The sequence below is a fragment of the Trifolium pratense genome, linkage group LG3, assembly GCF_020283565.1.
Source record: "Trifolium pratense cultivar HEN17-A07 linkage group LG3, ARS_RC_1.1, whole genome shotgun sequence".
NCBI lineage: Eukaryota > Viridiplantae > Streptophyta > Magnoliopsida > Fabales > Fabaceae > Trifolium > Trifolium pratense.
The window spans coordinates 45562792-45588906 of NC_060061.1; the positions used below are offsets into that span (position 1 = coordinate 45562792).

A 26115-nucleotide genomic window follows, 5' to 3' on the forward strand; every position below is an offset into this window, starting at 1 on the left:
TGTCTTAAAAATGAATAGAATGTTGGACCGTGTTAAGGGAAAAAAAAAAAGAGTGAACCGGCTACTTTCCCTGCTAGGCGAGAGTGTAAGGTAAAACGTAAGAAGGTTTGATTTTAAATGTGAGAAGTGTAGGAAAAATAAAAGTCTTGATCAGTTAACTCAATCTTAAACAGAAGTTCTTGATAGATTTATTAAAAAAAAAACAACAAATTCATAACTCTTTGATAATTTGTAAACCAAAAAAAAAAATTAAATAGTAAATTTTTATAAAATATAAAGTAAATTTTTTTTTTTAAGGAGTGTCGGGGTTTAACGAGATCCTTAAATTTTATATATTATATATTGGTTTGTCAAAAGAGTTTAATGGATATAAGAAGATAGAGTAAATAAACTTTACCCACTCAATCAATAAAAATGCTTCAACATTCCATGTCATATAAAAAAAGTGGGGTTAAGTGGGGTGACCTACTGGTTGACGATGTAAAATTATTTGACACTCTTTTGTTGAATCTGGGTTCGGATCTGTGATAATAGTGATGGGCCTTTCATAATTGGGCTAGAAAGCCCAAACAGCGCACAAGGAAGACAATAAAAATAAAAAACAAAAAAGTAACAATAATGTCTTTTTTTTCTCCTTTCATATTCAGTTTACTCGGTTTCATTGTTTTTTGATTTGGATCTCATATCATCCTCCGGCGAATCCACCACCGCACCGTAACTCCGGCCACCACCTTTCCTTCCATCACTCTCTCTGTTCTACATCCTTCTCAGGTCTTTTCTCACTCTCTCACTTGTATAGGATCCACTCGATCTGTTCAAATTTCACCCTAGATCTTCAAATAACGCTTCATCCTAATTTTTTTTAATGGTTTTTGGGGTTCTGTGTTTCAATTTTTTGCGAATTACTTTCGATTATGTAACTAAATATCGATCTACACTCGCACGAGGTTTTTTATCCGAAATTTGGTGAAGGTTTTTTTTTTTCTTCGAAGTTTTGTATCGTTTGTCAATTTTGCATTTGTTTTGGTTCATTGATTCGTAATCATGTAAATTCAATTGATATTTGAAGTTTGAATGGTATTGATTTATGTAGATTGTATTGAATCTTATGTGTATGATTTGTTGATTTATGTAGATTGCCATATGTTTATGTTGATGACATTGATTTATGTAGATTGTATTGAATCTTATGTCTGTGATTTGTTTAACCTTAATTGTCTTTGATCTAGGATGAGTCTTCTTTTCACTACATTGGAAGTAGCAAATTGAAATAAATTTTAGTTTTGTTTTGTTTAAATCGTTTTGGTTGCTTTCATTTAGAAATTGTTTCTTCAAACTAACTATTTAAATTATGATTATGTTGATAGCAGAGATATGCCTTATCATAAGATTGAAATGGGTTATCAAAACATGATGTTGATGGTCGAAGATATTAATTCACATAATTGTATTGAATCTTATGTCTAGGATAAATCTTCCTTTCATAACCGTTACGAGAGATTTTAGATTAGTTTAGTTTTGTGTAATATGATTTTTGTTACTTTCACTTTGAAAGGGTTGCTTGAGAATTTGAAACTAACAGTTTGAATTATGTATATGTTGATAGCAGAAATATGCCTTCGCAGAAGGTTGAAACGGGTCATCAAGACACGGTCCATGATGTTGCAATGGATTACTATGGAAAGAGGCTGGCAACAGCTTCTTCGGATCACACAATTAAGATAATCGGTGTGAGCAATTCAGCCTCTCAGCATCTAGCAACTTTGACTGGTCACCAAGGACCTGTTTGGGAGGTCGCGTGGGCTCACCCTAAGTTTGGTTCTCTGCTTGCTTCGTGTTCCTATGATGGGCGTGTCATTCTTTGGAAGGAGGGTAACCAAAATGAATGGGTCCAAGCTCATGTTTTTGATGACCATAAGTCATCTGTGAATTCAGTTGCTTGGGCACCTCACGAATTGGGTCTCTGCTTGGCTTGTGGTTCGTCTGATGGGAATATATCTATATTCACTGCAAGAGCAGATGGTGGATGGGACACCTCAAGGATTGATCAGGCTCACCCAGTAGGTGTCACTTCTGTGTCTTGGGCTCCTGCAATGGCACCGGGGGCTCTTGTTGGTTCAGGGTTACTTGATCCGGTGCAGAAGCTTTGCTCCGGTGGTTGTGATAATACTGTTAAGGTGTGGAAGCTGAGCAACGGACAGTGGAAGATGGATTGCTTTCCTGCACTTCAGATGCATAATGATTGGGTTCGTGATGTTGCTTGGGCACCTAATTTGGGACTTCCGAAATCAACCATCGCTAGTGCATCACAGGATGGTAAAGCGATCATATGGACTGTAGGCAAAGAAGGGGATCATTGGGAAGGCAGGGTTTTGAATGATTTCAAGACCCCTGTTTGGAGGGTGTCATGGTCATTGACAGGAAATATACTGGCTGTTGCTGATGGAAACAACAATGTGACATTATGGAAAGAAGCAGTAGATGGGGAATGGCAACAGGTGACAACAGTGGAGCCATAGAATCTGATTGTTCAGGTTGTGTGTGTTAATTTTGAAACTATGGTTAAAGTTTTTATTTTGATATATAATTGACATCTTGTTTCTTTGCGCGTATTACACAGTTGATTAGTTGTACTTCGTATAATGCATTAGTTCCTTGAGTTTGAATTTTGTGATCCATTGAACATTCTCTGTTTGCAAGAATGAAATTGAATAGTTTTAGCCGTTCTTCTTTCATAGTATATAATGCGACTTTTCTTTGGAATTTTGAATCTCTATCTATACTGGGAGTTGCATAAATTTATGGTGCTGATATTTAATTTTTGAAGTGCGTGATTAGTCACCAAATTGGTTTCACATTGTACCCTTCAATTTCATAAACTATACTGATTTCAACCACTATCAATTTCATATTTCTGTATATTGGAGAAAACCCTACTATTTTCTTTTCAATAAATGAAGGGTACAATGTGTTGTTTCTTGGATGTCCATTCAATTAAATTTTAACTAGGAGTCCACTTTAATTGATATTATTTTTGGCATGACTATAGATCTATTTTGGTATATGATTCATAAGCTCACAACTCGCAAGGTTCACTTCCATGGGTTTAAAGAATTCTAACTTGCTTGTTTACTATCTTGTGTTGTATCCTTAATGCTTTTGCTGCTATATAACAAAAGTGTTGTATCCTTAATGCTGGTGCTGCCATATTGAATGCAGTTTTATTTGCAAAATTTATTACATCAGAGTTGCATGTCATTGTTACTTCCAGTACTGTATTCTTTGAGAATCAGTCTCTTACAATTATGTTGGGGCAATTTTGTATTAAAAGCTGATGGCCGTGCTCATTCAGCAATGCTGATTTCAAGAAATATTTCCACTGTCAAGCTAGTTCCTCGACAATATGTACACTTAAATCCGAAGAGAACGTTTCGTCATTCTAATAAATTCAATGTTTTGGATTGTAATCAAGATAAAAAAATTGGATGTTCTAGATCGTCCTTTAGTCTACGCATAATCGAAATTAGAAAGAGATTAGGGTTATTGCGTATGAGGCTTAGAAGAACAAACAGAAGTTAGAGAGAATATTCAAATTAATTGTGTTTTTGAACTTCGATGATAACTTTTGAGTATGAATAGTATCCACATCAGAGCCACACTAATAAATCCCCTATATCTAAGTATCCAACCTACCAACCAAAATCAAATTAAAACTCCTTTGTGGCTAAGAGCAAAATTGAAACAATGCATTTTAAGATTTAACCATTCCCACAGTAAATTTAATTTCTTCTAACCAATCATCCTCCAATCCAATTTGTTATTGAAAATCTTTTCTTTCCAACATTTTCAAAGAACCTAAATGTACGCAAGCCAAATAACATTGAATCCCACAAACTCGCACCTTACTTCTTCCCACTTGAATCCCACAAACTCGCACCTTACTTCTTCCCACTAGACCTTCAAAATAGTAAAAGTTTAAGGGTCTTGCTAATGAGTGTCCCCGAGGTACTCTTTAATGATTCAAATTAAAGAAACCATTCATTTATAAAGTTAAACATCTTAATTTTCAATGCGTTGACTTTACAACTTTTTATAAAATTTTCATAAAAACTTACTATTCATATATGTTCCTGGTGATGCAAATATCAAAGTTCGAATTCAAAATTTTTCACTTATTCATTTTAAGGGCGTGAATTTTGACCACTAAGCTACTTACCTATATGTTCATATTTCCAAAGATACCAACTATTCTTTTTTTTTTTGGTTTACAATTAGCTGGGGATCGAACCGAGGACCTATTACATACTACCCAAACCTCTCACTACTAAATCAAACCTAGTGGCTTAGATACCAACTATTCTTTACAAAAGGCATATAAATAAAAGTGAGTTTTTTTTTTTTGGAGAAAAAATAAAGGTGAGTTGATGATGCTTGATACCTAAACTTTCCAAAACAAATTTCAAAGTTAAAACTAATTTTATCACCTAAGATACCCTAAATTTCTGAGTATAACAGCTCCTAATAAATAACTATGCTGAAAATGGCATAATAGCATGTTAAATTCAACATCAATTTGTCACAATTTTTTTTGTCACAATTTAGGAATAGGATGTTATATTGTATTTCCCCCTTGATTAAATCTGATTATAGCACCTGCAGAGCAACTGCAAGCTACAAATAATATACAAAAACAAGGACAATTCGGAACTTTGAGCAGTGTCACATTTAGCTACGTATTCAATCGGATCTACTGCACAACCATGTAAGACAAGATCGGAGAACTTAGAGACCTACAGTCAGTACTAGTAATTTACTCTACTTTTCACCATTCTACTTTTCACCATTGGTAGCCCAATCTGATGCATCCCATACTATCGTCGCACACAGAGTCATAGGTTTCGAGGGGAAATCTCCTCCCATGGATTCTGTCCGTGTAACTTCTCAAATAGGAATACATAAGATCTGCACAACGGAAAACAGGAAATGATTTGTAATATTAAAATGTAGTATGTAACATGATTGACTAGGAAAAACAAAATCCATGATAATTTGATTATATATTTCCATAAGAAAGATTTGAAAAATCGAAGCCGAGAGCAAGAAAGAAACATTTGACAGAGGGCTTAGTTTCCTGCTAATATTATATTACTAATTGTGATCTACTAGCAAAGTAGTAACCTTACATGATTCCAACATTACAATGTGACTGAACTAGCTTCAATATAGGAAGATTATAGAAGAGTGACTTTTGGTTTCGTAGTTGTTCTAACAGCAAAGCTTATTATAACTTTATAAGCAATTACACTTGATAATTCGAAACAAAAGGTTTCTCTTTCAAGGTTATCTACAATACATTATTGCAACTAAGTTGCATCTACATATATAAATTGAATAAGAAAAGTCTAAGAAAAATGTTAGTGACTTAGTGTAATCAATCTGAAAGCATAATGTAATTGCATAATCCATAATGAAAAGCAGTTCACCTCGAGTAAAGAAAAACCGGTCCTGTTCACAGGTAAATATACAAAAAATAAAAATAAAAACAAAAACTGAATGCCAATCGATTTTTATCAAATAAGCTTAGTAGTATAACATGCAGAAAAAGAAGCAATGAACTCAGGGAAAAACTAGTAGTAAATATTAAAATATGACAGTAAAGCAAAACCATATAATTCCATCATATCTTTGCATTTTTTTGCATTCAAGTTTAAACTGGAGTACATAGTAATGATAAACTGACAAAGGACAACTTTCAGCAAGTAATCTGACTGCATTGCAAAAACTAAACCTGAAAAATTGTGTTCAACAAATTGAATGCACATTTACCTTTAATCAACATGTGATTTCAACCTTTGCTGAGGGTGAGTTTTGAAGCAAAAAGTACAATGTTCCATTAGGTATGGATAAAGGTAAAGGCGTGTACATGTCGGTTTTTAGTTTAAGTAACTTCAAGTTACACAAGGAACGGAACTCAAACTCCAATAATTCAGGAAGCCACGAGAGAACCTAATCAATGAGGGATGATTGAGAATCAGGATGGATTTAATGCAAGTTTTTTTTGACAACAATTATAACTAAAACAAGAAAGGAAGCAAAAGAACTAAACATGTCATAAAGTACCTTAAGAGTAGAAGAAGTGATTATCAATGATTTGATATTCGCAAGCTCAACCAGCCAGCTGAGTAGCACCAGTGAAACCTCTGTACAATTCGCAAAACTCTTTACATTAATATTTACATGTTTGACAGAAGATAGATTGTTGTTGCTCCCACAGAGAGCAGGAACACCCCCGGTACAAACAAAGTCAAAGGTGCAAAGAATTGGAGTAGATAACTCAACTTTGCAATAGTCATAGGGACCTGTTTCAATAGTTAAATTGACAAGTGTGGCACTTGATATGCAGAGGTTATGTGCATTTGCATCACGAACTTTACAACGCCGAATGATCAAACTATTTAAACTGCTTAATGTGGAAAAAGGATCAACACGACCATCATCGCCAACACAAAAGGTAAATGAATTTAGAGATAGGCTGGTTAATGCTGGCAAATCAAGAGAATTAGGAAATAATAATTGCTCATCCGTTGTAGGGTGACCAACATAAAGGTCAAGAGAGGTTAGTGTGTGACATGAAAAGACACCAGTTGGAAAGTGGTGAAAATGACAATTGATATGGATTCGTAATCGCTGGACATTGTGTGAAACAGCGTATTTAACAATCCTTTTAAGTAGGCGAGACTCCATAATACCATGATACTGAAAATCGAGAGAATGCAGTGATGTTGACGCTTCGCGAAGAGACAAAATACGAGACACAAATTTTGTAAAATTCTTGTAATTGCTAAAGCGTGAGGAATTTAATGTTAGAGAGGGAAGATGCTTCCAGATATTCTTCCATCTTTTGGACAGTATGCAAGTTTGAACTGCACGTTTGGTGTCCTCCACAAAGGAGAGTATGTGAAGTAAAACGAAATCTGGTAAATTACTGAGCCTATCTTCTTTTACATCATCGTCTTTATATCTTTGTCTTTTTGGCTTCATTGTCTCAGAACCTGTGTGTGTGTGTGTGTGTGTGTGTTAGAAGCAGCAATTCAGCAGCGGCAAATTTTGAAAAGCAAAAGCAAAATTGTTTTTGAGTGACTAAAGTGGGAAAGGAGAATTACCTCGATGAGTCGATGGTGATTAGATTCGCCTTCGGAATAGCTGAAAAATTCGAGATCTGATGCTCTGCTGCTGGTAGAACCGTAGAACTGAAGAAGAAGAAGAAGAAGGAGGAGGAAGAGGGTTTTTAGGGCCCGTTTGGTGCGCAGGATAAGACGACAGGATATGATAAAATTATCCTACCCTGTTTAAATCTCTTGTTTGGTGCACCAAGAGGAAAGGATAAATCTAACCTATTACTAATCATATCCTATTACTCCTTTGTTATTTTAATCCTTAGTTTTTGGTGGGTTAGCAACCTGATAGGATAACTTTAACATGCGCGTGATTTTTCTATTCCACAAAAGTACCTTCTTCGATTCCCATCCTCTACCAAGCTCGTCCTTTTTTTTCCAACTCCACCATCAGTCATTCACAAAAATACCTTCTCTCCTAATCCTTCTTTTTAGTTTGAAGCAACTAACTCCACTCTTGTCTGCTTTTCTACAATTGATTCAATTGTTTGCACCTTCTTCATGTTACAATCCACAATTAATTTGCAACATCCTCTTTTCTCTCAATTCCACTTTCTTTCATGTAACAATTTAAAATTGGTTTGCTTCTAATGACCATAAATCGATTTGATGAGCTTCTAATTCGTAATTAATCTCTAATTTTGTTTCTCAGTTCCTAATTTTATTCTTCTGTTGGCTGAAAACAAAAAGCACTGTGTTGTTGTAACCTAATTTTGTTTATCAGCTCCTAATTTTATGTTCTAAGGAAAATTACATTTTGTTTGATTATTTATTAATATTTTAATGTCATTTAAAAATATGAAAATTTATTTATTTACTTATTTTTTTAAAAAGTATTTATTTCACTATGATAATTTGATCATTTAAATATAACTAGTTAAAAGACTGTGCGAATTTATTCGATATTTAAGTTTTTCATTATATTAAGGTAAAAATTTATTTAGAATAAAATATTTAAAAATTTATTATATAATATTGCTAAAATATAAGTGAAATTATTGTACTATTTTTTGTAATATGTATTTATTGTCAATATTAAGTTGCACCAAACACATGATATGATAACATAATGCTATCATGTTTTTTATCATGTGTGCTCCAAACACAAGATATGATAAGTGTTTATCTTATCACTATCCTATCATATCCTTATCCAGCTTCTTATCCTATCCTGTCAATATCCTATCATGCGCACCAAACGGACCCTTAGGGAAATGGGAAATGGATAGGACTGAGATTGTCTGCTGTACAGCTTTCATGCAGTTTAAGGCATTATACAATCTCAGTCTTAGAAACATAATTCAAAGGCTCTGATTAATTCAGTTTAAGGTACAAGTCAAATTTTATATGAAGAAAGTAGATTTTTTTTAGTACATAGATGACAAATTATTGAAAACTTAAGCATATAGGGTGTATTTGATGTGCTAAAAATAAGAAATTATACATGACAATTTTTGTTGTACTATGTTTGATTTTAAAATTGTTCCTCGTACGGGACAAATTGAGGCCGAGAGACAAAGATAAAAACTGAAATTTTTGTCTCCATAGAACCACATGACAACTTTTTGTCCTTGGCACAAACTGTCTAAAATGCAAAAATAACATTTTGTCCGCCAAACATATTACAAACACAAAGTCTATTCAATACCTTAAACGTTTGTCCTGTGATGTTCTGTCTTGTACTATTGTTTATCTAGTATTTATATTTTGCATATCAAACGGACTCATAAAGTACAAGAATATGGTTTAAATTTTGGTCATGACGTTCGACCTATCTATTTTGGCATTTCTGCCAGCTAAGATTTGTGGACGAAGAAAGTAGAATTTTTTTCTTCGCGAGAAGAGATCTCGATAATTCAGAATTCGGTCGCAAAGTAGATAAAACCTCACCAAGAATTCTTCCAAGAAAGAAAAATAAAGTAGGATTTGTGGCCGAAGAAAGTAGATTGTTTATTTTATTTTTTTTTATTTTTAACAACAAAGTACGGTAGAATTTTAACTAATGAATAAATTGTTTTGGAAGACGGTATTAAAAGGAAAGTTAAGGGGCAATAACGGTACATAGGTTTATCTAGTATGTTAGAGCCAGAGATAAACAAATAGGAAAAGAGAAAGACGTCTCGGGTTTCAATAAAATATCATTGCATTAGCTTAACATTACAATTGCATTACTTGAGAATATGTTTATATAAAACCTAATGGGGACTCTAGACTAACATGCCCAATAACATATCATATTATTTTATTATCTAACACCTACTCTCAAACTCATGATGCATCAACAAGAAGCATTATGAGTTTGTCAAACAAAATACGAAAAATATCTATCAAATAAAATACTTCTAACACTACCCCTCAAGCTAAAGCTTACTAAGCTTTAACCTTGTTACAAATTAACCCAAAAATAAATCAAACTAATTAAGATCACAACCAATAGAGAGCATCAATTTACGGTCAACGGAGAAACCATCAAAGAGAAGAGTAGCAACCAAAGAGAGTAACTGAACCAAACATCCAAAGAGAGAAGTACAATCAAACAGAAGAATCAATAGGGAAAAGTGCAATGCAATATGCAATCAATAGGGAGAAGTGCAACAGAGATAAGTGCAATGCAATCAGAAGAGAATGTGCAACAAAGAGAAGTACAATAGGGAGAAGTGCAATGCAATCAGAAGAGAAGTGCAATAGGAAGAAATGCAATGCAATGGAAGAGAAGTGCAATAGGAAGAAGTGCAATGCAATAGAAGAAAAGTGCAATAGTTAGAAGTGCAATGCAATCGGAAGAGAAGTGCAATAGAGAGAAGTGCAATACAATCAGCATATACGTGCAATAAGGAGAAGTGCAATACAATCGAAAGAATCAATAGGAAGAAATGCGATGCAATCAGAAGAATCAACAGGAACCAATACTAACAATTAGCCGATGAACCAAAGAAATTACTTTAAAAATATTTGCTTTCTTTTATTTAAATATGCCAAACGTGTAATCTGCGACACAAACCATAGTAGAACTTCACCAAATCTCCAAGTGCTTGGACGCAATGCTTTGATACAAAATTCACAAACTTCAAAAATTGACCAACCAATCTAGTATTCCCATCCATTCAAATGTTCCTCTTTTATCTACTTCACCCCAATAAATCAAATTCACCGAATCAAAATATTAAGAACAAACGTACCTCCATAAATCACCGTAATAAGAAAAACAAACATGTTTCCCAATCTTTTGGGAATTCGACAGCGGAAGCCAACAGTTGTTCAAGGCGGATCAAAACAAGCTCTGATACCATGTTAGAATCAGAGATACACAAATAGGAAAAGAGAAAGACAGCTAGAGTTTCAATAGAATATCATTGCATTAGCTTAACATTACAATTGTATTACTTGAGAATATGTATATATAAAACCTAATGGGGACTCTAGACTAACAGGCCCAATAACATAGCCTATTATTTTATTATCTAACATATAGTAAACACTAAACATAAAGCAATGTCAACAAAAGTCTTAGTTCAATTCCTTAAAGATAAAGCAATGTCAACAAAAAGGTTTTGAGTTCAATCTGAACTTTTTGGTTCCCACAGAAAAAACCCTACTATTTTGTTTAAATATATGAAGGGTACAATGTGTTGTTTCTTGTATGCAACAGCACTTTGTTGCACATTTCTTTGGATGCTTTACATTATTAATCACAACGGGAGAGAAGTCTACACATCTACCTCGGATATAGACCTTCCTATACTCCTTGCTCAGTTCACTATCACAGTCTTCAGGAATGTTCATCGGGAATTCCTTGACCAGCTTCTCATAGCAGTCTCCCAACCCCCACACAAGAGTTCGACTGTAAGACAAGATCGGAGGACTGTTGTTCATAATTAAGCTGGTCAAGGAATTGACTGTAAGACAAGATCAGAGGACTTAGAAACCTACAGTCAATACTACTATACTAGTAATTTACTCTGTACTTTCCACCATTGATCTGATGCATCCCATACTATCGTCGCACACAGAATCATAGGTTTTGAGGGGAAATCTCCTCCCATATGGATTCTGTCCGAGCAACTTCTCTAATAGGAATGTTATCTACATAAAATCTGCACAAAGGAAAACAGGAATACAATATTATGAAAAAATGTAAATGGGTTAGTAATATTAAAATGTAGTATGTAACATGATTGACTAGGAAAAACAAAATCCATGCATGATAATTTGATTATATATTTCCAAAAGAAAGATTTAAATAATCGAAGACGAAAGCAAGAAAGAAAATTTTGTGATCTCCTAGCAAAGTAGTAACCTTACATGATTCCAACATTACAATGTGACTGAACTAGCTACAATATAGGAAGATTATAGAAGAGTAACTTTTGGTTTCGTAGTTGTTCTAATAGAAAAGCTTATTATAAGCAATCACACTTGATAATTTGAAACAAAAGGTTTCTCTTTCAAGGTTATCTACAATTAATACATTCATTCTTGGAACTAAGTTGCATTTTCATACATAAATTGAATAAGGAAAACCCTTAGTGTAATCAATCTGAAAGCATAATAATGTTACTGCATCATCCCAACAAAGGCTAAAATCCATAACGAAAAGCAGTTCACCTCACGAGTAAAGAAAAACCGGTCTTGTTCAGAGGTAAATACAAAGATAAAAAAAAAAAAAAAACCGAATGCCAATCGATGTTTATCATTAAATAAGCTTATGAACTAATTAACTGCATTACAAGGATAAATTAGTAGTAAATATAAAAACATGACAGTAAAACAAAACCATATAATTCCAACACATTTTTCTTGCATTCATTTTCAAACTGGAGCACATAACAGTGACAGGATGACAAAGGACAACTTTCAGTAACTAATCTGTTGCATTGCAAAAACCGAACCTGAAAATGAAGTTCAACAAATTGAATCCACATTTACCTTAATAAATGTATGATTTCAACCTTTGCTGAGAGTGAGTTTTGAAGCAAAAAGTACAATGCTCCATTAGGTATGGATAAAGGTAAAGGCATGTACATGCCGATTTTTAGTTTAAGTATCTTCAAGTTGCACAAGGAACGGAACTCAACCTTCAATAAATCAGGAAGCCAGGAGAGAACCTAATCAATGAGGGATGATTGAGAATTAGGATCAATTTAATGCAAGTCATAGTTTTTCACAACAATTATAACTAAAACATGAAAGGAAGCATACAAAGAAACATAATAAAACGCGTAAGTACTAATATTTTCTCAAACTAAACATGTCATAAAGTACCTCAAGAGTCCAAGAAGTGATTACCAATGATTTGATATTCACAAGTTCAACCAGCCAGCTGAGTAGAGCCAGTGGAACCTTTGTACCTTTCGCAAAACTCATTACATTAATATTTACATGTTTGACAGAAGATAGATTGCTCTTGCTCCCACAGAGAGCAGGAACATCCCCATCACAGACAAAGTCAAAGGTGCAAAGAATTGGAGTAGATAACTCAACTTTGCAATAGTCATAGGGATCTGTTTCAATAGTTAAATATGCAGAGGTTATTTGCAAATGCATCACGAACCTTACAACGCCGAATGATCAAACCATTTAAACTGTTTAGAGTGCGACATGAAAAGAGACTAGTTAGAAAGTGGTGAAAATGACAATAGATATTCATTCGTAATCGCTGGACATTGTGTGAAATAGCATATTTAACAATCCTTTCGAGTAGCGAGGCTCCGCAATACCAACGCCGCGCTCAAGACAAAACTATACCGGAGAGAAATAGGGCCAACATATTTTTATATTCGAAAATAAAATGGGTATTTTTGTATTTTTTATAGTTGTATCGTGGACAAAAAGTTGTCCTGTGGTTTAGTGGAGGACTCATAATCAGTTTCGAATCAAACATGGTAAAACAAAAGTTGTTCAGTTCAGTCCTCTATTTTTTAGCAGATCAAACACACCCTGTATATGTTATTTATTATTTTCATTTAATTTTTTATTTTTTGAATGAAGATTCAAAATGATCCCAAAAAATGTACAAAAAAAAAATCCCAAAAATAACTTTGGACCCAAATTGTTTTTTTTTTTTTTACAGTATTTGGACCCAAATTGTTCTTCACAATAAAAAATACCTATTTTAGCCTTACAAAATAAACCGGGGACATTATTTAAGTCCTTAAGTGAACCATTATTTTAAGAACGAGGAAGAGACGAGAGAGATTTGTTGTGAGTTATTCTCTTATCTTCAATCAAATTCATCTATCGAGTATGAGTTAAATTGTCATTCCTAGTGATAATTTTGCACTCCTTATTTTTGAAAGAAATAAAATCTTTACTACTGCTATTTTTATTTTTTTTTGGTATAATCTTTACTACCACTACTATATCATTTTATATTTTTGGCTATATTATTTATTTATTACAAGCATGACCTTTTGATTAAACTTCGAAGGAAATATCAATATGTTATACTTCTAATTTGTAATTTGTAATAATTAAATAGTTTTCTGTTCTCATCTGTTTAACTCAGTTGGTAGAAATATTATATTTTATATGTCGGGGTCAGAGTTCCAATTGCGGACCCCCTACTTATACACTTTAAAAAAGGTAATATTTATAGCCGCTAAATTATTAGACAAAAATAATAATAAAGTTTTCTCAGTGTTAATAATAATTGCGACAACGAAGGTGATTAAATAACATAAAATTATTTAAGCACTAATTTGGTCCAGTGAAAAAAGATTTAGATGATATACTAGAACTCATAGGTTAGATTCTCAACTCTATTGCAACAAAAAAAATATAATAATAAGATCAAAATATTTCACACACAAATATTCCAACTATAATAACTTTTAAATTTGATATTTGATAATAGATTGAAATTGTTACAAGATTATTCTTAAGCAAAATTAGAGCTGATATAACACATTCTTGTTCTTGTAATAACCATTACATTGTGAAATAATCACAATAATTATTCCTTCCATAACAACTTTAGTTTTTAGTAGGCACACCAGGAAACAAAGGAATTCCACCAAAACCAGGGATACCAAAATTTGGCAATCCGGGTATGTTAAAACAATCGGTACTTTCACTTTCAACACATCTTGCATCTGTCGATTTTTTGCTATCTTTGAGATTACCATTGTCATTTTTCTCCATCACAACATTTGCTGAAAAAACATGAAAACATGAAAAAAATTAAATATTGTTCTTTGCCACATATTTTTTTAATAGAAATTTAATTATGAAAAGTGAATAGAGGCAAACATGCCAATAATAATAAGAGTTTAATATGCTTTTTTCCTTTTGAATTTTTTACCAGTTTTAGTTCATACGTTTTATAATAACGGGTGATTTTAGTAATTTAGGGACTAAAAACACACGTTTTTATAAAAGGTAAGACTAAAAATTGATAAAAAAAATATTCTAGGGACTAAAAAAATTTTAAAAAAATTATTGGGACTAAAATTACCTTTTGGTCCACCAGGCAACAAAGGGGTTCCACCAAAGCCAGGTAACAAAGGAATTCCACCAAAACCAGGCATTCCACCAATACCACCAAAACCAGGGATCATAAAACAATCAGTACTTTCAGTTTGAGCACATCGACTGTCAACCACCTTAGCTGAAGAAACAATAACCATGAACAAATTAAATAATGTTAATCATCACATTTTCCTTGAAAATAAAAATTTATTATGAATACATAAACTAACATGCCAATAATAATAATAATAATGATATAGTGTGATAAAATAATTATGTTATTTTGATCAATGATTGAGTTTATTTTATAGAACTAAAATCAAAATGTATACTCACTCTTTGTGGTGTCAGGCAAGGGCCTAGCTTCTCCTTTAGAAGAGATGAAAACCATGATGGCCAATAAACCTAAGTTGAGTAAGGCTACTTTGGAAGCCATTTTCTAAAATAAAACTATATATTATCAAATGAAAGATGTGTTGAAAATAGTTGAAAGGTGTACTCTTTATATAGGGGAAGATTTGAGAGTGGATGAGGACAACCAAAGTGGCTAGATGAATGAATGAATTCAATGCTCAATAATAATAATTTTTTATAACAATAAAATATTAAATAAAATAAAAAGTTTTCATCTATAATTAAATATTTACTTTTTTCAAACATACCTAATATGTTTAAAATAATTTTTTATGAAATATTGTTTTGGTAAAAATCTTTAAAAAAAGTAGTCAAAAAAAAATCTTAAGAAAAGTTGTTTCAATTATTTTAAATAACATATAGAACTTCTATATTATCATTTAAAATATTATAAGGTTAATTTTGATACAACGGCAGTGTAAATGTTTCACGGTGTCATCAAATTACAACCAATCATCGACTAATTTTAGAAATTACTGTTTTAAATTAGGGAGGGAAATCATTTTTTTTGGATACGAAAACATTTATTTTTAGTTAAATCGAAACTAATAACCATTTTACAGTCGTCTCTAAAGAGATTTAAAATCCGTGCCTTGAGATTGCAAGGCTAATCTCTTATGACCGAGCTAACACTTTTAAATGTGTAAAAGAAAGAATCTCATTTTAGAAGGTCATACAATTATAAGGATCAGACGTTATAATTGATCGTTAGCAGTGTAAAAATATTTACATTGATGATTTATGTAAATTAAACGATATTATATTACAATAATATTGTTTTTTTTGATAAAATAATATATTATATTTACTATTTTGTATTCAACATTTGATAATGCTTCTATAAAAAAAACATTTGATAATGCTAATATACCACTCAATGTCCCTCGAACCAGATTAAACTGGAGGTGAAATACTACTCGCTGAATTTTTTTTAGGGGCAAAAGGGGCATAGCCCCTAATATACCATTTTCTAGTTAATATTTCATTTATTTTTCATATAAAATTTAAAATAATATACTTCTACCGTGATATTTTATAAGTACATTTCACCATTAATTTTAGATGTATAGCATATTTAATGTATCTGGTCTCTATATAAATCAGATACATTACATATACAATAAATTTAAAAAGTACAATTTTGCTTATAAATTGTCATAGATGAAATATTTTATACATTAATTATGGAATGAATATAAAAAGATGAAATTTACTTATAAAATGTCACAAAGAGTATTTTGAATTTAGTATTGTTAGCATAATATAAATTTATATTCCATTTAAATATATTAAAAGATAAAATTAAATATATATAAGAATTAATGTAAATTTATATTCCAATTAATTTTATATAAAAATTAAAGTAATATATTTTATTATTTTTTGGTCAAAATAATATATTTTATCATAATATACTGTATATGGATTATGTATTAAATATATTTTTGACAACTTTTTATACTTTATTATGTTTTCATTTATATCGTTTGAATATTTGGTCTCTTAATTCGAATTAGTGTCAATAGGATGGATGCCAAGTTTTTAAAATAAAAAATTCTTACAAGTGCTCATGGCAAAAAAAAATAAAAATCTTATACCAATCGTTAGTTGGTTCAATGGTGTTAATTTGACGCTGAACTTGGTAGGAAGGATTACGGTTCGAACCACTTGATGCTAGAACTGACTCCGAACCAGATTAAATTGATGGTGAAAAAAAAAAAAATTCTTACAAGTGCTTGAGCATAGACTTTTTTTATAAACTTTTGCTTGGGCATAGACTTAATTTACCGATGACAGGAAATTAAATGAGGTGTTTAGAGCTATCAAGGACGGAGCCTGACACGTACATGCTGACACGATATAGATACGGACACGCCAACACTTCTATTATAAAAAATATAGGACTCTGACACCGCTATATATCCATGTGCATCAAAGTTGAGCAAATTATTTCATTAAGAAAAAGTTTTAAGATAAGATATGTTAATATTTGACCTTTGTTTATCCATATACTATCGAAAAAGCTAAAAATATTGCAATCAAAATGTAATCTCTTTAATCCCTCAATGATCAGCATTGTTGTTTTGACACATTTATAAACCCTGTAGGTATGTCTGATATGTTTCTAAAAAAGTAGAAACAAATAAACATTTTTTTTTTTAGGAAACTTGTCCGACACGTGTTGCATGAGTGTCTTACAGGTGTCGAACACCAACCTTAAGAGTGTCGGAGTAATGGAAAACATAATTTGTTTTGGACACCTATTTGAGCTGTCTGATACGTGTCGGACGAGTGTCATACGAGTCTCGAACACCGAAACGTGTCCGATACCGCGACACACCTATTCATAGAGGTGTCAGTGCTTCATAGGTTTAGAGTAGTTTTAGGATCTATTCTATAAAATTTTAGTAGTTTTGGATCACAATTTATGGTTAATACCTAAGGTTTTAGCTTACTTTATTAAAAAACAAGAGTTAGAAGAAATTGCACGAGACAAAATATGAAGAAAATATGCATTATGCCACGATGGAAACAATCGTTAGTTCATTCAGTGGTGATTGACGTTGAATTTGGTAGAGAGGACCTCAGTTCGATCCCCCGCAACTATGATCATGATGTCAGAACTGACCCCCGAACCAGATTCAACTGGTGGTGAAAAGGCAAAAAAAAAAAATTTGAGGTAAATCTCCGGCACACATCGAAATTCAATCTTAATTAAAAGTGGATAAGTGGGGTCTCCGGGGTTCGAACTCCAACTCATGCGTTTATAACACTATGTCTTTACCAACTGAGTTAAGTTCACAGGAGAAAAAAAAATTATTAATCTTATAAATTAAATTTTATCAAGAAATATATTTCGGTAGTTTAATTATCTATGTAAGTACCAAGAGCGGTAGTCTAATATAATTATCTATGTAAGTACCAAGAGCAATTGCTACTGATCTTGTTTTAAGTTTTTTTTTAAGTTTTGGGCCAAGCTCATTACAGAGTTTATTCTATTTTTCTTTCTTGTTTTAACTTATGGGTCACAAATAATTAGTTTAGTTTAATTTAAAACTTTTCATTTTACTTTATTTTGGTATTAAAAAATTGCAAAATAAATTATAAAAAATAACTTTTCTTTATTATTGATTAAAATGCATCAATAAGTGATCCATTTCTATCTTCTCATCCATTTTGAACAGTAAGTAGCCGGTAATCGAGAGCAATAAATAAAAAATAAGGGACTTACAAACTACATTTTTGTGGACATGATTTATAAACTATAATGAAACCAAATACTAAAGTAAGATTAATTCTTCAAATGCCTATGGTTTTTCCAAGCAGCCATAGAACTAGTGACATGTGAATGCCGAATATAGTGTGGAGTGTACTCCTATCCAACATGAATCCATATACAGTAATTCCTGCCTTATTGTTCTCAAAGTAATTTACTGCAAAATGTGATAAAAAAAAAATAGCATAAAACTTGAGTCAGTACAACATTGATGATAATAATTCATCAAACATCTATATTTATTTTCTAAATAAGTACTTCAAAAAATGTACTGAAATACTAAATAGCCTAATGACTGAAATCACACACATTGTCCCCTGAGTTTTTTTTAATGGTTAAATTTTATTAATATTGTAAATGAGAGCAAGACGAACACAATGCGTAAAACAAACACATACGATCGTATCACAAAAAAGAAAATAAACTAAAACACCACATAAATGCACTGACATCTATAGTGGGCCTTACACCAAATACCATCAACCCCACCCATCCAACCCTCCATCACTACAATAACAATCAATGCTGCTCTGACACTAAATCACGTTGCATATTGTCTCGTGAGCTTAACTCAGTTGACAAGGGCATTACATTATATATGCAAGGGTCGGAGTTCGAACTCCAGTCATCTCACTTTATCCATCTTAAGGATGTAATTTCTGAGTACGGACTATTTGACCAAACAAAAAAAAAAATAGAAAACTAAAGTTTTAACTCCTGCTATAAATGTCTTAACAGAGGTAATTAACAATGAATTATATATATCTAAAAACATAAGAAATTATAATAGGGTAAGAGAAAATTACCAAGAGCTTGTCTCTTTTGATATGAAATAGTGCTATAAGCATAAGATGGAATAAACTTTGTGGTATCAATCTCATCTTCTTCATCACCAGCATCATCAGAATCTGATTCTCCATCTGTTCCCACCGAAGGATAGATTTTATCATCAGAGCTCCGAGCCGTTAGTGTCTCACCGTCAACCACTCCATCAAAAGAATCCAACGTTGCACAAACATGCCACTTGGCAGCTAATCCTGTAATTGCTTGTGCTTTGTGTGTTATTTTTGTAGCACTACGGAACATGATGGATAGTGCTGATAGGAGCGTAACGGAGCATAGCTGTAACAGAATATAAAATAGCACACAAATGTGTTAGGACATGTTTGGTTTGATTACTAAAATGTTTTTGGTCATGTCTTTTTCGAATAAATTATGGAATTTTATTATGGGGCTGTCACAAACTTGCAAAAAATGGACACGTCTTCCTCTAATTTTGATGATTTCATTTAATAAACTTATAAAAAAAAAGTTACATAAACTTTTTTTTATTGCAATTGAACTTGACGATTCTGGCATCATGGCATGTACAGCTAACAAAGGGTCCCATGTACACTTGTACGTTTATAAGACTTAGTTTGAATTGAACCCTTTGAACTTTTGTTGTTATTTAGAAAGAGAAATGTAGGTAACCAAACAGAATAAGAAAAATGTTTATTTTCTTACACACCGCCGCATTTATTTATTTAAATTAAATCAATAATTCTAAGTTATATTTTTTTATACCAAAAAAAAACATTGTTGTAACAAAAAATAAAATACATTGTCAATTTTAATGTTCAAACTTCAAATACACTTAAAAGAATCAAGACTTAATTAGTAAAATGGTCCCTTAAAGATATTTTTGGTTTCAGATTGGTCCCTTAAAGAAAAAAATGTCCAAATAGGTCCCTTAAAGAAAAAAAATCCGAATAGGTGCCTTAAAGACATCTCCGTTAATCAGTTTGGTCCCTAAAAAGAGGTCTAAATAGAACCAAACTGATTAACGGAGATGTCTTTAAGGGACCTATTCAGACTTTTTTTTCTTTAAGGGACCTATTTGGACCTTTTTTTCTTTAAGGGACCAATCTGAAACCAAAAATATCTTTAAGGGACCATTTTACTAATTAAGCCAAAAATCAGATATGCTTTTAATCCTGGTGTTCTCCACTTGTTGGACTAAGGATAATAGATTTATTTGATGGATGGATAATGGTCAAATATAGATTCCCCGTGAGCTTAGCTCAGTTGGCAGGAACATCACATTATATGTGCAGGATTTTTGGTTCGAACTCGGGACACTCGACTTATTCACATTTAAGGTGGATTTTCTAGTCACTAGGCTACTTGACCAAAAAAAAAAGGTCAAATATAGGTGCTATGAAAATCAACATGATTTTATACTATTTATATTTGACATTTTTTCATCCTAACATAGAGGTTGTAGATTTTCTGAGAAGAGTTCAAAGAGTCACGCACAATGTGTCCCCTAACTTTATAGGTATAGTTTTTTTAAGATTGGTTTGTTAAACAAAATAATTTAGTGGCGTAACTTGTTGCATATCTACCTTTGGTTGATGTGTAATAATTTTAAATATTACCTCCTTCCGAAAATATAAACAAAAATTAGTCAACAAAAGTTAGTATATTTAGTTCAAATTTTGAAGCAAATACATCAAATTTATTTGACTTAATTTTTGCTTATATTTTGAACCGAAGGAATATAGATCATACTAAATAAAAATTGAGTAAAAAACAAAAGCATGCAACGAAAAAAAAAAGGAAGGAACATTAACCATTAACCAAGATAAGACAATTAATGAAAGGAGAGGTAGAGAGATGACATACCGCAAGTTCACCGGTTTTATAGATATTAAGATCACGTCTAGCCTTAGTTGTCACAAGCAAACAAACAAACTGACTTCCCGTAACCAACAAAAGCGCAAAAAGTATAAACGCGCGATACCTATGACTTATGATTCTCAAATGTCTTCTAATCCTCAAATGTTCCGACATCACTGATTGCACATCTGAATCCACATGGAAATAATTTGCAAAATCGTGTAACCGTAGGATTTGAAGATGACAGATCAAACGGAAGAGAACACATACTAGGAATATCACTGTGGTTCGGTACAGCCAGGAACAGAGTTCTAATATGCATGCTAGTGTATCGCTTATGTACACGTTTCCTAGGAATGGAATTTGTGATCCTCCTGATGCGTACCACCAGATTTTGTATGTTGCCATTGCTATGAAACATGGTCCAGCAAAGACTGAAATAAGCTTCACTGATCTCTGTACCATAAAAACACACGATTAGCAAAACTAGCAAATAATGGTTTAATTGCATCAATCAATCTTTGATACAAATTTAATTGGACTTGCGGATTCATCAAGGATAGTCCTAAAGACTCAACTAGTGTTTACAAAGGTGCTCTTGCAAGGTATAAGTCAAGTCAACTTCTTATGATCTTAGCAATTGAGTTAATTTTCTTTGGTTCTGTTTTTCATTTTTATTTTATATTATTGTCACTTAATATTGTTTTTCTCACGGGACTGTCTAATCTAGTTTTGGGTCAGTTCTGCTATTAAGTGGTTGCAGTACTCTCAATCGCAGTTGCGGTGGATCAAACTGTGGTCCTCCCTACTAAGTCCAGTGTGCCAATCACCACTGAACCAACTAACGATACAGGTTGGATCAAAATAACAGGTAAGACTATCACAAAGAAAGTTTATCTATCTTTGAAGGTGGAGTATCCTGTTGTAGATTGGAGACCAACTCTGTTCCAGAATATGGCTCGTCCTAGAGCTTTGTTTATTTTCTGGCTGGCATGTCATTGCAGATTGACAACAAAAGATAGGCTCCATAAATTCGGTTTGACAGTTGATGTGCATTGCTGTTTTTGTCACCAGGAGGAAACTATTAATCACTTGTTCTTTGGTTGCGCCGAGTTGAAGGTTATTTGGCAAAGGGTCCTCACATGGCTGCAGATAGATCATATCCCTATGGATTGGAATGATGAATTGAGGTGGATCACAAGACTTAGTAAAGGGAAAGGGTGGAGGGCTCAACTTCTAAAAAGTGCAGCTGCTGAAACAGTTTACACCTTATGAAATTATAGGAATGATGTTTGTTTTGGCAATAGAGTACATAATACAAAAATAGAGTAAGAGATTGTCAATACTATAGTGTATAGAGGCCGGAGAAGTCCTAAGCTTAGGGAGCACATTGCTCAATTGCTTATCTAGTTTAGTTTTCTCTCTGTTTTGGATCAGGTGATCACAATGTAAAGAATTGTTTTTTGAATTAATAAAAGTTTCCTTGATTCAAAAAAAAATGTAAGATTTTTTTATTTTGGTCAAGTATATATTCTATCTTAATATGAATAAGTAGGGTGTCCGAAGTTCGAATTTCAGCTTCTACATATATAATGCGATGTTCATGTCAACTAATTTAAGTTCACGGAGCCTAAATATCAGATTTAAATGTGTTTGCCAGTATTTTATAGTTTTGAGTTGGTGTAACTCAACCCTACGATTTGATTTACATTGCATCCGTTTATAAACATATTAAATATATTTTTAGATGATCTTTCAACTAATATGAAACTCTTAACCAATCAACCTAACAATATCTATGGATTAACTTAAGAATATCAATATTATCATCTGAGTTAGAAATTCCTAATCGTTTTATACCTCTCTAATCTATGTAATTTAATCTAAGCATGGGAGTCCTATTAAGAAAGCAGAATTCAGAATCATAAGTTTATAACTACATGTTTGCGAAATCTCAATCATCCCTAAAACTATTGTGATTTATTTCACTAAACAAAATCAAATTCACTCCCAATTTTATCAAATAAATTCCATTACAAATTAAGCAACACGATAAACCAGAGAAAAATGAAAATAAAGAAGGGAAAAAAAAAACAGAGTAATTAAACAGAGAAAGAGAATACTAACATTGAGTTGTGTCATGTAATTCATTCTAACCATCTCGCTTTCATCACAAAGCTTATCCAAAAACAAGAACCTCCTTAATCCATATTTTCTTACAAACGAAGAAAGACACAAAAACGACAACGAAGCAACAGAACTCAAAGAAATCTGAACAATAGCATCATGTGGCCTAGAATGTCTCGCATCACAATCGCGACACGCGATTATAAAGTGAGACGCTGCAGGAACCGCTAATGCTAAAAGGAAGAAAACAAACCAAGAAAGTGTTGCTGTGAATGCATTTGATTGATCTACACACATCCATCGGAGATAAGTTCGAAAAGTGTGTAGCTCGTCGTTTACGTGTGAAACGCTACGGTTGAAGAATTTGTTTTTGTTTTTGTTGGTGATGGTGGTGTTGTTGTTTTGTAATAGTGCTTCTTCTGCAAATCGGATTTTTGTGTTTGTGGAAGTTTCGGTCATGGTGAGAATTTGTGAGAATTGATGAAGAAATGAAACAAAATTGGAATATTGTGATTTGTTTAGTTGTTATCTTGTGTTGTACTGTGTTTGCGGATCTGTGTATAAATAGGTTGGCCCAAAATTGAAAAGTTGTCAAACTTTCTATTTTTATTACATGTAACAAACAAGAGTATCATCAATTAGTCTCGTGAATTTAACTCAGTTGATAAGACATTACATTATAAATGAAATTTCTAGCTATTAGGTTGTTTAACAAAAAAAAAAAGTATCATCTCTACCCAACTGTAAACGGTGAATTCTTTCTAAGAGTTTTAATATTGTTGCATGTCTCTAAATCATTGTGATATATTGTACACATGATTTTGATTAAATTATAAGAGACTCGCATTATCCTATTTTAACATTCTTGAGTTCAACTACCTATAATCTTTTTATAAGAAACAAATTATTTTTTTTAAAATTTAAAATGTTATTTATCTCTTTTAAAAAATGAACAGAGATGATATTTTCTAATTTTGTTTGAGAAGAAATTTAGGTCTGGTTCTATGACAAATTTTTTTTGCACAAATAAGTTCATAACATTTCATTAATAACAATAGAAACAATATAATTGAGTTTTCATGAGGTTAGCTCAGTTAGTAGTAACATTACATTATATATGCATGAGCCAAAATTCGAACCCGGAGATTTCATTTATTTACCTTTAAAGTAAAATTTCTAGCTACTAACTTAATTTTACCGAAAAAATTAACAAAATAATCGGAAAGCACCTCAAAGAAATTTAGAGAAAATATGAGATAAAGATACACGTCAAGAAACACAAAAATACCAAAAACCAATAAAAAAAAACCATACACCAATTTTACTCTACACAAAGGTGCAACACTTTTAAGTTCAGATGCAAACATTTTACTCACATTTTTTTTTTAACTTTAAATCAGAAATAAAATCTTATTGGCTGACAAGCAAAGTACATGTTTGTATAATACTTTCTAAATTTCTATTAATAATCGCCGCAATCTGATAACATTATTTAGTATAGTAGAAGAAAAATAGAATAGAAAATACATATGATACCAGCTGGTGGTAGGACCATAACATGGGAAGAGTGTAGTAAGAAAAAAAGCAACCAATGCAAAGCATCCACTTAGATACCAACACTAATACGTGTAACCATAAAGCACCTCATTTTGTTTGGGATGGAATTTTTTTTCTTCTTTGTCTACAAATAATGAAATCACAAGCAATTAACAAAGGCAACAAACTTGAAACCTGGATCAATTTCATTTGTAAGATTTGATTGATTTGGAACCATTCAATATTACTAATCCATTTTTAATTACAAATGATTAGTAGCCAAACTGCAAGGTGCCTAGTAAGAGACGCGTTGCAATAGTCACCAGGGTGGTTTGAAAGTTGTTGCTCCGATCTAATAACATAATTTGGCAGCTAGCAAACTTATCATATGCTTAAGATTCAATAAATATTTAACATTCTCCTAAGGAAATATATAGTTACATATAAAGAGTTAAAAAAACAAAATAAAATTTTATGGAAACGGAACCTATTGCTACACCAAATCTATATTTTGGGATTCTGATTGATGAGGTGGCTCATTTCTAGGCTAAATTATGGATCATTGGTTGGTTTTTTTTTTTTTTTTTTGCAATGCGGGTTTAGCGTAACGTGGGTTACTAACATGTTTTTTTTTTTTCCGGCCAAAAGGAAGGTTGATAGGCCAAATTACAAATAAAGACGACAATTAAATATAACATTGACGACATCCTGTCAATGAAGGTTGTTACACTCCGGATGTGAATGATTAAGAATAAGGGAGTTCGTGGATATTAAGAGAGCATAATTCGCAAGTCAATCAGTAACTTCGTTTGACTGTCTATAAATATGTGACACTTGAACTTGTCAATCTTTTAAGTTAAAGTGATTGATGAGAGTGACAATGGTAGCACAGGGATGAGATGAGGAGCATCCCTTATTTATCAAAGAAACAACCACCAACGAGTCTGACTCAAGAGAAACAAGCTGATATTGTTTATCCCACACCAACCGAAGAGCATTGAGAATAGCCCCCAATTCAGCCTTGAGCACCGTACAACACCCTATGTACACCAGCCCTCCACTCCAGGGGCCTGAATCATCATGGATCACTCCACCACATACCGATTTACAGAGTATAGAGCTAGTACTCTATTTGAATTGCATTTGACCCAACTTTTCATGGGCTTCTGCCTGACAATGTCTATGTTGAATACCCGACCTAAATATGAGGGTAAACCATAAAAGCTCTGATATTTTTACCCTTAAAAAATTAATTATTATTTTGGTTAGAGGAGATAGTTGAATGCCTAATAAATTTAGGCAAATCAATGGCTGGGGATAAGTGAATAACCGTCCAACACATGAGGATATATATATATATATATATATATATATATATATATATATATATATATATATATATATATATATATATTGTTGATAGTTGTATATGTGACTTTGGGCTTAGCTTGCATTGGG

General features: G+C 32.3%; 5 protein-coding genes and 1 long non-coding RNA gene across 7 annotated transcripts; 1 reads left to right on the forward strand and 5 right to left on the reverse strand.

Annotated features, from left to right (window-relative positions):
- Window positions 1–614: 614 nt before the first annotated feature.
- LOC123918963 (protein transport protein SEC13 homolog B) lies at window positions 615–2722 on the forward strand. The gene is made up of 2 exons (XM_045971165.1): window positions 615–771; window positions 1610–2722. Exon 2 carries the CDS (start codon window positions 1614–1616, stop codon window positions 2517–2519), a length of 906 nt encoding a protein of 301 aa, XP_045827121.1. The 5' UTR covers window positions 615–771; window positions 1610–1613; the 3' UTR covers window positions 2520–2722.
- A 1850-nt stretch (window positions 2723–4572) lies between these two features.
- LOC123918964 (putative F-box/FBD/LRR-repeat protein At1g78760) lies at window positions 4573–7276 on the reverse strand. Of its 2 annotated transcripts, none has more exons than XM_045971167.1 (4): window positions 7174–7276; window positions 6121–7054; window positions 5827–6006; window positions 4573–4962 (listed from the first exon to the last, which is right to left on the reverse strand). In XM_045971167.1, exons 2-3 carry the CDS (start codon window positions 7039–7041, stop codon window positions 5833–5835), a joined length of 1095 nt encoding a protein of 364 aa, XP_045827123.1. In that variant the 5' UTR covers window positions 7042–7054; window positions 7174–7276; the 3' UTR covers window positions 4573–4962; window positions 5827–5832. The 2 variants fall into 2 exon arrangements, with proteins under 2 accessions (XP_045827123.1, XP_045827122.1); XM_045971166.1 differs by lacking the exon at window positions 4573–4962 and adding an exon at window positions 5124–5505 and having other exon boundaries at window positions 7174–7242.
- Window positions 5124–11551, reverse strand: LOC123918965. The gene is made up of 2 exons (XR_006813000.1): window positions 11473–11551; window positions 5124–5178 (listed from the first exon to the last, which is right to left on the reverse strand). It is a non-coding gene; the product is annotated as an uncharacterized LOC123918965 (long non-coding RNA).
- A 485-nt stretch (window positions 11552–12036) lies between these two features.
- On the reverse strand, window positions 12037–12719 carry LOC123915229. Its single transcript, XM_045966371.1, has 3 exons — window positions 12438–12719; window positions 12159–12280; window positions 12037–12064 (listed from the first exon to the last, which is right to left on the reverse strand). Exons 1-3 carry the CDS (start codon window positions 12717–12719, stop codon window positions 12037–12039), a joined length of 432 nt encoding a protein of 143 aa, XP_045822327.1.
- Window positions 12720–14079: 1360 nt separating this feature from the next.
- LOC123918966 (elastin-like) lies at window positions 14080–15114 on the reverse strand. Its single transcript, XM_045971169.1, has 3 exons — window positions 14979–15114; window positions 14629–14781; window positions 14080–14326 (listed from the first exon to the last, which is right to left on the reverse strand). The coding sequence occupies exons 1-3, from the start codon at window positions 15076–15078 to the stop codon at window positions 14148–14150; spliced, it is 432 nt and encodes a 143-aa protein (XP_045827125.1). The 5' UTR covers window positions 15079–15114; the 3' UTR covers window positions 14080–14147.
- Window positions 15115–18158: 3044 nt separating this feature from the next.
- Window positions 18159–23658, reverse strand: LOC123918967. Its single transcript, XM_045971170.1, has 4 exons — window positions 23122–23658; window positions 21001–21450; window positions 19140–19455; window positions 18159–18490 (listed from the first exon to the last, which is right to left on the reverse strand). Exons 1-4 carry the CDS (start codon window positions 23578–23580, stop codon window positions 18357–18359), a joined length of 1359 nt encoding a protein of 452 aa, XP_045827126.1. The 5' UTR covers window positions 23581–23658; the 3' UTR covers window positions 18159–18356.
- Window positions 23659–26115: the final 2457 nt, after the last annotated feature.

Coding starts and splice junctions, on each gene's coding strand:
- LOC123918963 (XM_045971165.1), top strand. CDS start 1,614: ATGCCTTCGCAGAAGGTTGAAACGGGTCATCAAGACACGGTCCATGAT.
- LOC123918964 (XM_045971167.1), bottom strand. CDS start 7,041: ATGAAGCCAAAAAGACAAAGATATAAAGACGATGATGTAAAAGAAGAT. Junction 6,007..6,120: donor TCACTTCTTCTACTCTTAAG/GTACTTTATGAC, acceptor CTCATTGATTAG/GTTCTCTCGTGGCTTCCTGA.
- LOC123915229 (XM_045966371.1), bottom strand. CDS start 12,719: ATGCATTTGCAAATAACCTCTGCATATTTAACTATTGAAACAGATCCC. Junction 12,281..12,437: donor TCACTTCTTGGACTCTTGAG/GTACTTTATGAC, acceptor CTCATTGATTAG/GTTCTCTCCTGGCTTCCTGA. Junction 12,065..12,158: donor TCCATACCTAATGGAGCATT/GTACTTTTTGCT, acceptor CTTCATTTTCAG/GTTCGGTTTTTGCAATGCAA.
- LOC123918966 (XM_045971169.1), bottom strand. CDS start 15,078: ATGGCTTCCAAAGTAGCCTTACTCAACTTAGGTTTATTGGCCATCATG. Junction 14,782..14,978: donor CTTGCCTGACACCACAAAGA/GTGAGTATACAT, acceptor TTGTTTCTTCAG/CTAAGGTGGTTGACAGTCGA. Junction 14,327..14,628: donor GTTGCCTGGTGGACCAAAAG/GTAATTTTAGTC, acceptor ATGTTTTTTCAG/CAAATGTTGTGATGGAGAAA.
- LOC123918967 (XM_045971170.1), bottom strand. CDS start 23,580: ATGACCGAAACTTCCACAAACACAAAAATCCGATTTGCAGAAGAAGCA. Junction 21,451..23,121: donor ATTACATGACACAACTCAAT/GTTAGTATTCTC, acceptor TTTATGGTACAG/AGATCAGTGAAGCTTATTTC. Junction 18,491..19,139: donor TCAAAAGAGACAAGCTCTTG/GTAATTTTCTCT, acceptor CACATTTTGCAG/TAAATTACTTTGAGAACAAT.